Here is a 15,033-nt window from a genome sequence, read left to right on the forward strand (position 1 = left end):
GTCATTTATATGGTTCCAGAGAGGGGTTTCAAATATGAAGGACAGTTAAAGTGAACACATTTAAAAAGAAATAGGTACTGTACCAGTGAAGTTGCCTTCTTGCCTTAGGCTGCAGCCAATCAAGAAAACTACACAGAGAACATGCAGTGGTGTGTTCTGTATGGACACCTCAGTATAAATCACCATATGGAGTTATATAATACTTTATTTAAATATATTTGTATTTACTTTTCATTAATTTACATACAGTTACAAAGTTTTGCCACAGAACATATATCAACAAGTTGATAACCCTAACCCTAACCCTTTTAGCAGACACTCTTAATCTGGAGTGATGTAGAATAGCAAGTCAATACACCAACATGAATACATCAAATGCATAGCAATAGTAATATAAAGATCAATGACTTGTTTAAATTAGGGTCCTTTTGTACTCAATTCATATAAAATGATCAACCTAATTGGTCAGTGGGATTCAAAGTCACAAGATAAAAAGAAATACACATAATCAGTGACAATCTATGCAGCACACCATTACAGAAAACATTTCATATACTCTTTTCATTGACTGTTGAGGGTTTCAAATGATGTACTGTATGTACTGTATATTCAATTCAATTCCAACTAAAATCCAGAAACACTTAACATTTAAAAAGAAGAAGAAAAAAAAAACACAGACAAAAAAAATGTCAGCTCTGCCTCTGTGTAGAGATTTTTCTATCATCATGTAGATTATCTGTGAAAATTGTGGACCTAGGTACTTAACTTCCTGGCATACAGATAGACGACTGTCACTTAAGATGAAATGGATACATGATATAGTGAATTAACTTTAACACAGCATATGAACAGATAGCTGATACAGATGGCACATGTCCATAAGACTGTAACATGAATGGACAGTGTCACATTAGGTTCATTTATGAAACATCTTCATCTCTCACACTCACCACATCAATGTCTGACTGGCTGGGAGCTTCACTTATGGTGTCACATGCACTCATGGTGTCATAACCTGAAGAGGAGGCTACTGGTCTGCGATGTCTCAGCCAAGAGAAATTCTTGTCAGAGGACAGGGACAGGGAACATGAACCTCCTGTTTCAGATGATGTTGGTGTTCCACCACTCAATGTCTGACTGGCTGGGAGCTTCACTTATGGTGTCACATGCACTCATGGTGTCATAACCTGAAGAGGAGGCTACTGGTCTGCGATGTCTCAGCCAAGATAAATTCTTGTCAGAGGACAGGGACAGGGAACGGGAACATGAACCTCCTGTTTCAGATGATGTTGGTGTTCCACCACTCACTGGAACAGAAGACAATAGATAGCAATACATTTACAATGATAAAATAACTGCAACAGATCATTATCATGATGATCAATAATAATATGACTATTATTATATTTCAATGCATATTGTCAATATTTAAACTTTAAATATTAAAGTGTTAAATGTTATCAAATGTTCACAGTTTAAGTAATGAAGACATTTTACATTTAGAAAAGTCACTGTAAAGGTCTTTACATATTGGAAGCGAATTTGCGAGGCGAATAATTCACCTTTTGTTTAACCTCATGAAGTCAGTGGAAGCTTCCACATCGGCAACAAATTTCCATGGAGCGAAAAAGTTGCTGTTCTTTTGCGGACATTCGCTAGTGAACTGATAAGTACCTTTTAGCAAGGTGAGGGAGTTTTGAAGCAGAAACATATAAACAGCTGCTTGCTGCCTGCAAGCATGGTGGAAAAAGTACTCAAATGTACTGTATATGGAGATATTAGTATATGAATATATTAGTTTGTTCTAATCAAAACAAACTGATTAGGGTCGTGCTTGGTCTTCTTTCTTGGGCCCACCTCATGGGCCTGGTGTACAAGATACACTACACCTCCAATATACCGTACCCATGTACCTGACAAACTACTTCCAAAATGTCAAGGATGTCCACGATCACAACACCAGAGGTAGCTCCACTAATCATGTTCAACCACAATTTAACACAATAAAAGGCTCTAATTCGTTCTCCAGCTATACCACCAACATGTGGAACGCCCTCTCGCAGGCCTTAAAGGAGTGCAAGTCCCTAGCCTCCTTCAAAATTGGTCTGAAAAGTCACCTTCAGAAGATGGCTGCTGCCAGTGACTTGACTAAGCCCCCATCTATTGTTTTATCGCCCTGTTTTTTCTTTCATTATTTTCTTTTCTGCTTTTGTAATCGATGTTATCTTATAAGCAAAGTACTCTGTTCTTTAATGAATGAGATAATGAATTAGATAATTAGCATATTTGACTAGTTATGCTAATTATCTCATTATGCATCTGTCTTTCAATGTTATATGAGATACAGTACATAGTGGTTTCTGTGTAAATAAGCCATAAAGCTTACTAGGATCTCCTTTTAGTTGACCTTGTACCAGTGATTTGTGCTGTCATGAAACAGTACTCTTTCCTATTGCAAACTGCTAATAAACTCTTCAATCAATCAATGCTGCAAGACCCCAAACATGCTTATGTATGATGTCAGATGCTATGTGATAAAGTCATAGGACTTTCACATAGCGTCTGACATCATACAGACAATCCCTTTTATGCCCATATATGGAGATCCCTGTCGGTAGAACCAGCCCCACAGATATGGGATGTCTTGGCCATACAGTATATGGATTCTATTAGTGTGGTATGTGGCCGAAGTGGCCTCCATATATGTGCATTCCCATATGAAGTCCTGTTAGATATGGGCTGTTAGATATAAAAGAGATTATGTTAGTGTGGTTCCCCTGATATCACAGTGATGTCAGAGTGTGATGTCAGAACGTCAAACCCATAGACCGTAAAAGACCGTACACGGATGGAGACAAGATGTGACGTTTCTCAGACTAAACTGCCTGGCTGCTGCTGGGAAACCCTTCAGGTGGTGGCGTCTCTATTCTGATGGGTTGTGTGATGCCCACCCGAAACAAATAACTTTATTCAACTTGACAAATTTTATACGCATATTCATGTTGCGGTAGATGTGTATAGACACAAACGCATAAAAAATCGCTGGCGGAATATTTATCATTTTCGGGTAGTTTATTCATGGTGCTTCGCCGATGTGTAATGACCGTACGAATTATAACATTGAAGTCTGTTAGAAGATCAATACTCACTACTTGGAGGATAGAGATCTATGCTATGGTATCTCCTCATGACAGCTGGAAGGGTTAGTTCTTCTGTCCCTGTACATTCTTCTGCAGTGAATGTGTCTCTGAGCAACCAATCTTCTCTTGAGTCAGCTTTTGTCATGCTGGGAGCTTCATGGCTCTTCAGCAGCCAATCAGAGACCTTTGTGTTGAGTGACTTGTCAGATGGTGTTCCACCACTCACTGGAACAGAGGATAACAGACAGCAAGACGTTTGCAATGATCAATAACTGCAACAGATCGTTATCACAATTATCAATAATAATAACAACAATAATACATTACAAACATACTGTCAATATTAACATTTTACAAGGTGTTGATTTAGAGTTTACAAGCATTTTTTGCTGAAAGAGGAATCTTTATTTAACTTTTGACAACAGTTAAAAGTTATCTCCATCTCACAGTTTATCTAATAGACATTTTTACATTTAGAAAAGTCACTATAAGAACAATCACATTGAAGTCTGTAAAAAGATCAATTACAGAACTCACTTCTTCTGACAGCTGGCAGGGGTGGTTCTTCTGGTTCTGGATCAGGAACATCAGGGGGGCCAGACACAAAGTGTTGAAAGAAGTCTTTCAACTTCTGTTTTGGACTTTTTCTTCCAGCAACATAGCTCTCCTGGAATATGAATTTACTGTATATCAGCCATAATAATAAAACCTTCATTCTATTTGATCATCTGTCATTCTGCTCTAGATTTAAAGGAGTAGTTCACCCACAAAAATATTTTTTCCCCGATTGGATTACACTACACACACACACACGCAATGTTGTCTTGGGACACATTGTTGACTTGTACTGTAGATCTGTCCTTTCATTCAAGCTACACAGTATCGTTAAGTAGTTTATAATAGGTTGTTGCTCCATTTATGGGTCACAATTGTCCGAATATGGAATCCAATAGGTTGTGTCAGCGTCAGCTTAGCCTCTGGTGTAACCATGGTGATCTATTATGGTCGATCGAGTGATGTGAAATCCTCTCTAACATCCTGACCCCTATGTTTTCTTTTGAGCTGTGCTAGCCACTCGAATACGTGACTTTGTGTGTATGTCCATGTGGGGAAAATAAGTATTTGATACACTGTCCGTGTGTATATGTAGGTCCCTATTCGTATGTCCCCTTTCTGATTGGTCAATATAATGATGAGCACATACTGTATGTACAGTGTACCAAGTTTCCCACACTGCTTCTTCAGGAACAGTATTTTCTAGTGTGAAGTGTGGTGTGAGCACCGCCCACTTCACACATGTGATTTTTATATTACTTGCCTTGTTTTCATGTCCTGCAATCTCCTGCAGTATGCAATTTATCACATCTGATACGCTCTGAAGTTCTCCTGACCGACGTTTTCCTGATAAACACAAACTGAAATTAGTTTACATAACACTGATTTGACAATTTACTGCCTTGATTCACAGAGTCATACTGTATGTAGGAATTTATTACATATACACATTTCTGACTGAACAGACCACAGAACTGTAGAAGTAATGCATTAACTCATCTGGTATACTTTATGTTCTCATAACGGTATGTCCAATTGTGTAAATGTATTGAAAATGTATTCATTCATTAATCCCTGAAAATGTCACACCTTTTCTAGTTGTTAATATTAGTCATTAATATTATTATCTGTAATGTTGCAATTAACTAGAGAGATTTGAGACTATAGCTTGGACATATTCTGCATTCCGGCATTTTAGAGATTTTTCAAATCATTTTCACGGGTCGTACTTAACAAACTCCTTCTGGTAGGATGGTCAGAATCGCCTCTAACTCACACCGCGTACACAAGACACCTGAACGATGAAAAGTTGACTGTGGCAAAGTGTCAAAATTCCTTGTTTCCCCACCAAATAAGATTGCGCTGGGACACGGAGGACGCTCTGCCTCGCTTCACTCACTATAGCTATAGACAGTGGTGGAAAATGTACTCAAATGTTTTACTTAAGTAAAAGTATCAATTCTGCAATTTAAACATAAGCTGTTAAAATACTCTGTAAGTAAAAGTCCAGAATAAAAAAATAATAACTAAAAAGTACAAAAGTATTGGTATCAAAATGTACCAAAAGTAAAAGTACTCATTATGTGTAATGTCTCATTTCAGTTGTCAAAATGTATAATAATCTGATAGTCTTTCAGAGAAAACATTGATTACTTTCACTTTGATACATTTTTAATTTAAACAATTATGATTAAAACAATAACTAGTTAAAACAGCTGATCTACAAGCTCAAAATGAGATGTGACACATTGTGAGCTTGTAGATCTGCCATTTTAAAACATTTTTAACATGTGTTTTTGTTGTGGTTGAGGAACAAAGCAACACTGTCCAGGTAATTATAATCACATTGATACAAGTTAAATTAACACTAAGGTGTCTCCACTAGAGGTTGTACGCAGTGATATTATTAGCTAGAGTTATGTAACAGTGGAACAATACAATAATACATCTACTAGTAAGACGCCTCAGGGTGACATGCGACCTCACCATCTGGCTAGTGATGTATATCAGACCAGTTACCCATATATGGAGACCCCTGCATGAATATCAACAATGTTATGTCAAAACATGCCCATATATGGGTATATGGGTAACTCCTTCAGTTCCTCTGAGACATCTGTCTCATAGTGACCATTTCTAGTCACCATCTGATCTACCTTCTGCAGCAGCTCTGTGACCTGACTACCATCTCCTCTGTCACTAATGTTAAGAACATGGAAGCGGCCTTCGCATTTCTCAGTAATATATCTTAATTCAGGGTCAGATCTAATGAGATCAGGTCTCATGATGTTTTTATCAGCTACAGTGACCACCACAATAGTGTGTTTCCACACTATGTCACTGAGGAGAAATCTCACATGCTCCACTGCTGACATACCTGTTCTTACTTTTGGGACGTCCAGTCTCACCACTAGGACAAAGGCATGGGGTCCTGGAGGACACAGATTCACTCTCTGTTGGATTTCTAACTGAGTTTGTTTTGAGGTCAGATCTAGGGGATAATCAGACCATCCTGGAGTGTCCACTACACTGACTTGTCTCCCTGACACTAACTCTTGTCTCATGACACTCTTAGTTGTTATGTTTGTTTTAAAAACATCTCTGCCTAGGATGATGTTCCCTACTGAGCTACTTCCACTGGGTACACCTTTATGTCCTCCCCCTATCAGAACAATTCTCAGTTCTGATGGGTTGATGTTCTTCCCTGGTTGGAAAAATAACAATACATACATAATATTCATACCGATCACAGATGTGACTAAACCAGTATCAGTTTGTTGGTTTCATGTGTTCTAATAGAACTCACCCCTGATTGAAGCTGAGGTTCCACTAGACATCCTGCCTACAGCTGTTGTTTGAACTGTAAAACAGAAACATTACAGTAAGTCACAATAATCTGCTGTTATTGTTTTGTTGTCATTACTGTTACGGTATATTTGACAATACAATAACAGTGGTGGACACAGTACTCAACCCCAGTACCTGAGTCAAAGTATAAATACTCCTGATCACATTTGTAAAAAAAGAAAAAAACACGCTTACATGCAACACGTTTTGAGCTTGTAGATAGATTTGTTGTGATAGAAATGTACGAATATTTTATTTAATCATGTGTTTTATTATCTCTAATTATTATTATCACTAATTTTATTATTAGCCATTTTTTTTTAATTCTTTCACAGTCTGGGAGTGCCAACTCCAACCACTCATATTGGCCTGTCTGCATGACGTTACACCCAGAATCCGCCTCCTGGGTTTCCACGTGGTCTGCAGTCTGACTCTATTGGCTCAGAGCCGCTCAGAGCCTGCCCGTAGCTGCCGCTGATTCGTCCGGACTGGGACTTTACGAGTGATATCAACTCTCCCCGAGCGGTCTCAGATGGTAAAGTAGGGCGGTACGCACTACTGCCACCATCTGGCGGAGTCAGGTTAGGTTTGTGATATCTGCATGCGACTGCACGCCTGACTGTTTATGAAAAACAAACTGAGAAAAAAAAGGGAACAGAGAAGTATATAGTTCCTCTTCATTGTGCATTACAGAAACACATTCGGTTTCAGAAGAAGAAAAAAATCTAACTAAATTTGAAGTGAGCGGTGATGTGTGTGTCTGTGTGTGTTTGTGTGTGTGTGTGTGTGTGTGTGTGTGTGTGTGTGGGGGGGGGGGTGTATGTGGTATTCTGTGTGGGTCTATTCTTTAATGGAAATGAGAATTTACTGCACACACTCAGGAAGTGCAGGAAGGATGTAGAAGCCATATCCACCTGTTTCCGCGAGAATTTATTGTAGCATTATTTGCGGGACACTTCCGGTTAACAGCAGACATACAAGCTCACGTCGCGTCGCAGATGCAACCGTTGTGAGCTTGTAGATCACTCTCGGCTGCGGCGCCGGAAGCTGCCTGCACATTCTGCGCAATGCACGATGGGATGTTGGAAAGTTGTGGCTAGACATTACTTTAAAGAGTCAGTAACTCATGTTTGTACCCCAGCGCACAACTTAAGTCAGGAAAACATGTAATCAACATGTAAATGATCAAATCACACAACTAGACTTAACTTACAGATAACGTACATCACACAAACACACACACTGTACACACACTGTACACACACGCACGCACACACACACACACACACACACACACACACACACACACACACACACACACACACACACACACACACACACACACATTACACAAGCTGTAATTGTTACTTCTAATGTTCTCCGTTTAGCCTACCAAAACAGCATGGTACACAAAACCGCACACGATTTGTGGACATACACAAGCTATAGCCTTACTTTGGGAGAAAACATCTGTGAGAGTCTGGTACTACACACATTTACAGGATGTGACACTGTGAGTGCCTTGCTGGTCGTAGAAAACTGAATGCAAGGTTATTGAAGAATGATGCCGAATGTTCAGGAGACAAAATGGCAAAATGAAAAAATGGACAGACTTGTTGTTTCAACAGAGCTCTTCTTTGGCCGACTGCAGCACCTGTACCTGTCTGGAACCACCTCCAGTGACGTGAACCAGATCCGCTTCAAATATTCTGTGCTAAGAGAGGAGAGGCTGAGTCCAGTCAACTCTTGCCATGTAGTAAACGTCTATTTTCTCTCTCTCTAGGTCGTCCTCAGACGAGCTCTCCATCGTCGCTTCCAGTCACCCCGGGTCTCCATACATCTGACCAGCTCGTTGGTGCTTTGTGCTCCTGCGTCTTTCTTGAGTACATCCACATGTGTTAGTGTTGAATATAGAATATGGAGATGCTGTGGTTGTGAATCCTTCCTGGAGATATGAAAATTAAACTATGTATACGTTGGATGTTGAGTAGGCTACTGGTTCTTACCAACAATAAAGAATTTGAAAAGATATACTGAACCGAGAGAAGAAACTGAGCTGGCTTGCCTCTACATCTGCTTTTAACATGTCATTAATTCTACAATGAGCACAGTTCCTAATTCCAATGTTTTTCCTCATACGCTGCGATTGGCTCACACTCATTTTCTACGTCCTGACCACAACCACACACACTCCAGACTCCAGAGTCATGCGTGAGACTCACATGCACGACTCTGGTTAATGCTAGGATACGGCTTGTTTATCAGACTTCCCATAGCTTGGTTACCATGGTTTCCATTGTCTTGCCTGCGGACATGGCACTCCTGTACTCCAAACTTCCAGTTGGGACAGGCATGGCCCAGTCGGTCCTCCAAACTTCTAGCTGGGTGATGGGCAGCTTTGTTCAAACACACTACTCGCATACAATTAGCTGGGAGGCTTTTCCAGCTATGCTCCTACAATGATCTCTGTAAACTCAGCCATCTGCACCGAATCCCATGTGCAGAGTGGATAGACAACCGCATCACAGGATGCACACAGCCCCTGCACTAGATTTTGTAGCCTTGGAAATGTGCACGACTATGCAAGCTTCCTTACTTGCATATAGTCTGACAGTTCTGATAAGGAAGAGATTCAGTAGTTCACACCCTGTTAAATGTCAGTCTTGAAATATTATCAGAATATATGTAAGTATTTTGATAATGATTAAAAAACAAAAACAATTTCGTTTATTGTCTCCACCAGCAGTGTATGTTTTCGCCCCTGTCCGTCCATCCGTGTGTCCGTCTGCCCGTGTGTCCGTCCGTGACTCCGTGTGTCTGATAGGCTTGTACCCGTCGCGGCCAAACTGTGCCACACACTTCCTGGATGCCAATACAGAACTCTGCCCCTCTGTTTGCAAAACAGCTTTGGACACTACTCCAACAGATTTTGTCCACAAATCGGTAGACAGTATCTCTACAGTCATGTGATAATTTCTGATAAACATGGATCTGTCCGATTTAACATATTCCATCCTGATTGGCTGAAATCCGTTTTGAACAGAATTCCTCAAATCATGAACACAGCGTGCAATCTTGGTAAAATTGGGCACGCACGTTCCCACTAGGCAGAGAAAGAAATGCCACTTCAGATTCAAGGCCAAGATGTGCCAATTCTGGATCCAAAATTGACCTTGAACACGTTACTGAACTTGAATTGTCACCCCATCAGCACCCTAGAAAACTACTGTACTTTGATACCAAACAAAATAATTCAAATCAACCCATTAGTTTCTGGGTTGTTATATACCCCCTTTATTTTCATCAGATATAAGAGCCGAAAAAGTAATCAGCTGCTATTTTGACATTGCTATCAAATAATTTCATAAACTACAGACATGTAGCAATACAAAAATCACATGCAACCTTTGCCCCCTCTAAGACAATATTAAGTTATTATTAATACTAGAAGCTCTAGTCGGCGACCTGGCCAACTCGGAACAATGTAAATAGGGAATGAATGCCCCGCCCTTTAATGCAAACCCCATTATACCTGTTTTCATAGGACCCGTTTTGACCATCTGTCTGCCTGTGTCCATTTATGCCCATATATGGAGATATCTGTATCTGTCTGTCTGTCTGTCTGTCGGCGTCCATTTTATGTCCATATATGGAGATCACTGCAGTTATAGTTCTGGGTCCATTTTATGCCCATATATGGAGATATCTGTCTATCTGTGTCCATTTTATGCCCATATATGGAGTATCTGTCTGTGCCTCCAACTGTGTTGCAGACACAGTGCCGGTTCCCCCTTTAATGCAAACCTCATTATACCTGTTGTCATAGGACCCGTTTTGAACATCTGTTTGCCTGTGTCCATTTATGCCCATATATGGAGATATCTGTATCTGTCTGTCTGCGTCCATTTTATGCCCATATATGGAGATCTTTGACCATCTGTTTGCCTCTGTCCATTTATGTCCATATATGGAGATATCTGTATCTGTCTGTCTGTCTGCAATCCATTTTATGCCCATATATGGGGGCATTCATTTTATGCCCATATATGGAGAACGCGCGTGCCCGTGGGACGAACGGTTCTCGAGATACGCGGATTACATACATACATACACACTCACAGAGATTTTTTGTTGACTCATGTGGCGTACGTGATGTCAGAGCCTTTTATAAGTGATGTCACAATGAGTCAGAGCTTTCGCCGATTTCCTCCGGAACAGCCTGATGTCAACAATCAACCCCGCATAAGGAGATTCCGAACGTTTCGCGCCGGTTCGGGAAAACCGCGCGTCGGGTCGGGTCGAGACCCGGCACTGCACTCCGTGCCGCGGCGGGGAACGCGCGTGCCGAATCTGAAGCCAGTGGGATGAACGGTTCTCGAGATACGCGGATTACAGACACACACACAGACAGACAGAGACTTCTCGCATTTATAGATAGATTATCTCTTAATGTTTTTCACTGTCGACAGTGTTACATTTTCAGTTGACAATACTTCATTTTTCATGAGCCTGTAACTGTGTATGATGCATTTATATTGTATTGTAGTAGTACGGTAATAAACATCAAATGGTGGTTTAGAAGAGCCATAGTCACAGTGTGATAATAGACTCGTGTGCGCGCGTGTGCGTGTGTGACTGACTCACCACTGCTAATCAGACTAGATTTAGTCTTGAAAATAATGACAACGACCTGTCTTCTTTGTAGGTATAGTTCAAACTCACAGTCACTCACAACTGGCCAATAAAAAAAGACACCAGTTCTCTTCACAATAATATCACAAAATATTAGAACAACGCTCAATAGTGGACTCCATAAAAGCCTGGATCAAAAAACAGGACCAATAAGGTGCTCATTATCAAAAGTTAACAAGCTCCATCCCTATGTAATTAATTATTTTATGTTTTATGTTTATATAAAAGCCTAAATTTATTGTATGAATGGCGGAGCAAATACATGTAACTAACAATATGACATTTCAGGCCTAATATTTCTGCAACTGCTACAAAACCTGTGGATATATCAAGTCATTTTGGAAATAAAGAGATGAAGTACATTTGTCTGATATTGAATGATGTAACTTGCATGTTAAATCATGTATTCTTTCAACATTATGTTCTACAATCCATTTCCAAAGCATGATTTAAATGTTTCTTTATTTTCCACATTTCGAAAATAAATAAATCATAATAATAATAAGGGTAATAATAAGGGTAATAATAATAATGATAATAATATGCCCACAATGGGCATATTATTATGCCACTCAATCTGTAGACAATATTGAAAAGATCCATTAAATGAGGGCATTCGTCTGAGTAAAAAAGAAATCCAAATAAGAGGCATAGTGATAATAATAATTATTATTACAGTAATAATATAGTTATTCATATTAGGGTTATATTGTTGAACCATTGGCTTAATCCAGCCCACAATAGTCTATTTGGGGTTAATTTCCCCCCACAGCCACCCTTATACCTGAGGGGATGGGGGAGGGGGCCAGGGGGTGTTAACTTCATGAAGTCATCTTTAGGCCTAAACTACACTGTTCTCATCCAGCCTATATAAGGGGTCCGCTCGCTCAAAATCCTCCCATTAATTCGACCGTCAGGCGTCAGGTTAGTGTGAGGTTATGGTAGTGGATTTTCAGGTATTTTCGGGTCCTGGGTCGGTTAGTTATAATTTGGGCCTGTTGGACCACCGTGTTAGATAAGAATCAACAACCAGACTATAAGCAGGGGCGTCATTTGGGCCTCCAGGGTGTTTCATAAAAAATATAATTTTGTCAATTATGCATTTTCTCTCCACTACAAACGTTTGCAGGACAGTACACAGATGAATTAGGCCTACCCTCCGTGTAGAAATCCATGTCGTACGTAGGCCTACTGCATCTCTACCTAGAAGTTTGTATAGGGTCTACTGTAGGCTAGATTGGCTATTTTTGGTGCGCAACGTCTGTGCGCGCACATGTTCATTCAATGAGCCTAATCGCACAGACGCTTGCGCGCTCTCTCTCTCTCTCTCTCTCTCTCTCTCTCTCTCTCTCTCTCTCTCTCTCTCTCTCTCTCTCTCACACTCTCACTCTCGTCTCTCTCTCTCTCTCTCTCTCTCTCTCTCTCTCTCTCTCTCTCTCTCTCACTCGTTTCGACAGTGTGTAGTCTTTCAATTAATTATTTCATATTTCACTATCTTATTCATACTGGCGCATTATTAGGCTAATAACCTGTGGACTCGGAGTAGTGTTTCTAAATAATAATATTAATAATAATAATCATATGTGTGTGTCTGTGTGTGTGTGTGTGTGTGTGTGTGTGTGTGTGTGTGTGTGTGTGTGTGTGTGTGTGTGTGTGTGTGTGTGTGTGTGTGTGTGAGTAACAACTATCTGCAGCTCCTTGTTAGACTGTTGTGTGGGGAATAAACACCAGAAATTGATATAAAAAGCACCCAAAACCGGATAAAACACGAAAAAATGTGCACCCGGGCGGGTGGACACACTTAATTCCTTGCAACACCCTAGATATTGGTCAAATTAGATAACTTAATAGCTGGTAATTTAGCTTGTAGAACTTGGAGAAATGTGTGCTACTGCCGCACATAACATAGGCCTACCGGTATATTTGTTTCTCAATATATTTGTGAAAGGAGCTGTGCGGCTTCGTGGCAAACAGAAATGCAGGCAACCTACGCACTTACTTTTTTTGATTCACCCACACAGACAATCCAAGAGGAATAACAGCTCATTAAAATTGGTAGCCTAAATGTTCTACGTTTTATTTACTCACCGAATAATGTCGAGACTCGAGAGAATCCGGATCGAGACTCTGTACAAAGGAGATATAGGATGTAGAAATATTAAAGATTAGTTCGCGACCGTTTCGTTTTCCAACTGGTTTGAGCAGCGGTTATCTATTCTCCATCTAGCATGAGACAAGACCCAAATTCAGAGTGAACAGTTTTAACGCAAATATTTACTTTTGGGGGTCCCTGGAACAAAATATTTTGAGATGGGGGTCCGAGGCCAAATAGGTACATTTCATTTTGTTCCAGGGAACCGCAGAAGCAAAGATTTTAGTTAAAAGTTGGGTCTTGCCTTAAGCTAGATGCATAATAGACACGCATAAAGTTCAACCGTCAGCTCTGCCTGAGCAGACAGTAGGTGGGGCTGGGGATTTTCCACCATTTGCTAGAACTTGCAAAACAGATCTTTGCTCTGTAGGTTGCTGATCCTGTCCGTGTATAGAGCGGATACGGAAACAGTACTTGCACTAATGTGTGAGTGAAAATTGCCGGATTAGAAGGCGGGCTGTAGAGCGGATCAGACTAGTTACTGAGGAAAGTCTGGTGAAGCGAGGTCACCCGAGGACGAGGTCCCAAGCACGCGCACACACACGCGCGCACACACACACACACACACACACACACACACACACACACACACACACACACACACTGCAACGAAAGCGGGTAGGCTAAATGACAGACGACAGATGTGCTGAGGACTGAAGGAATTATGTATGCAGGAGAGAGAGAGAGAGAGAGAGAGAGAGAGAGAGAGAGAGAGAGAGAGAGAGAGAGAGAGGCTGTTTCAGGCTGCAACATTGAATATCCAAAAAGGCAAATAGTCTACTGAAGTAAACCTACAGATGTGTAGTCTACTTATTTAGCTTACTGTCCACCAGACATAAACAGTGCTTAACCTTAAATAAACAAATTCATTAAAACATAACATGCAACATAACTATAATAACCGTGCCAAGCTTGACAGTTGCATTTGACAGTTGCATTTAATGTGTGTAAAACATTATTACCGGTAGCCTCCTGTAAAAGAACACCATATTATTTGGTAACCAGCGCTATCTTATGGCGAGATTTTTGTTCTAGTGCTCAGTTCACTGGCATTCTAAATCAAAATTGTAGTTCTGAGAAAAAGGCATGAGAGTTTTTAGGAATAGATTTTTTTGGGAAATTACATAGCCTACTGACATATTCAATCTTAAAATTATGAAAACGTATTAAGTTAGCACTAAAATGTGAATCATAAGTTTAGTTTATTTCTTATCTTGACTGTCAAAGGGAAAGAAATCTGTGCGTGCTGTTTCTTTTACGTATAGCCTATCCACCTGTTTCCGCAAGACTTTGTAGCATTATCTGCGGGACACTTCCGGTTCCGGTTAACAGCAGACATACAAGCTCACCTCGCGCGACGCCGGAAATACCACTCGCCTTCTGCGCAATGCACGATGGGATGTTGGAAAGTTGTAGATATACTGTTTGCTGTGAGTCGTCTGCACCTGTTCTCCCTTTCATTACACTATATTGTCTTTTTTAAATAGATTTTTATAGATTTTTTTACATACAATAAACATACAATACAATACATATACTCACATACATTCACTCACACACACACACACACACACACACACACACACACACACACACACACACACACACACACACACACACACACACACACACACACACACTTACGCC

At 40.4% G+C, this 15,033-nt stretch overlaps 1 protein-coding gene across 2 annotated transcripts; it reads right to left on the reverse strand.

Moving 5' to 3' along the window:
• Positions 1 to 245: 245 nt before the first annotated feature.
• On the reverse strand, positions 246 to 13,616 carry LOC308298490 (uncharacterized protein). Of its 2 annotated transcripts, none has more exons than XM_080742104.1 (6): positions 13,323 to 13,616; positions 6,502 to 6,555; positions 4,459 to 4,541; positions 3,678 to 3,807; positions 3,150 to 3,365; positions 246 to 1,307 (listed from the first exon to the last, which is right to left on the reverse strand). In XM_080742104.1, the coding sequence occupies exons 2-6, from the start codon at positions 6,530 to 6,532 to the stop codon at positions 1,102 to 1,104; spliced, it is 666 nt and encodes a 221-aa protein (XP_080598230.1). In that variant the 5' UTR covers positions 6,533 to 6,555; positions 13,323 to 13,616; the 3' UTR covers positions 246 to 1,101. The 2 variants fall into 2 exon arrangements, with proteins under 2 accessions (XP_080598230.1, XP_080598231.1); XM_080742105.1 differs by lacking the exon at positions 13,323 to 13,616 and adding an exon at positions 7,998 to 8,097.
• Between the last annotated feature and the right edge of the window lie 1,417 nt (positions 13,617 to 15,033).

This window comes from Nannobrachium achirus (genome assembly GCF_963921795.1).
Source record: "Nannobrachium achirus genome assembly, chromosome: 14".
NCBI lineage: Eukaryota > Metazoa > Chordata > Actinopteri > Myctophiformes > Myctophidae > Nannobrachium > Nannobrachium achirus.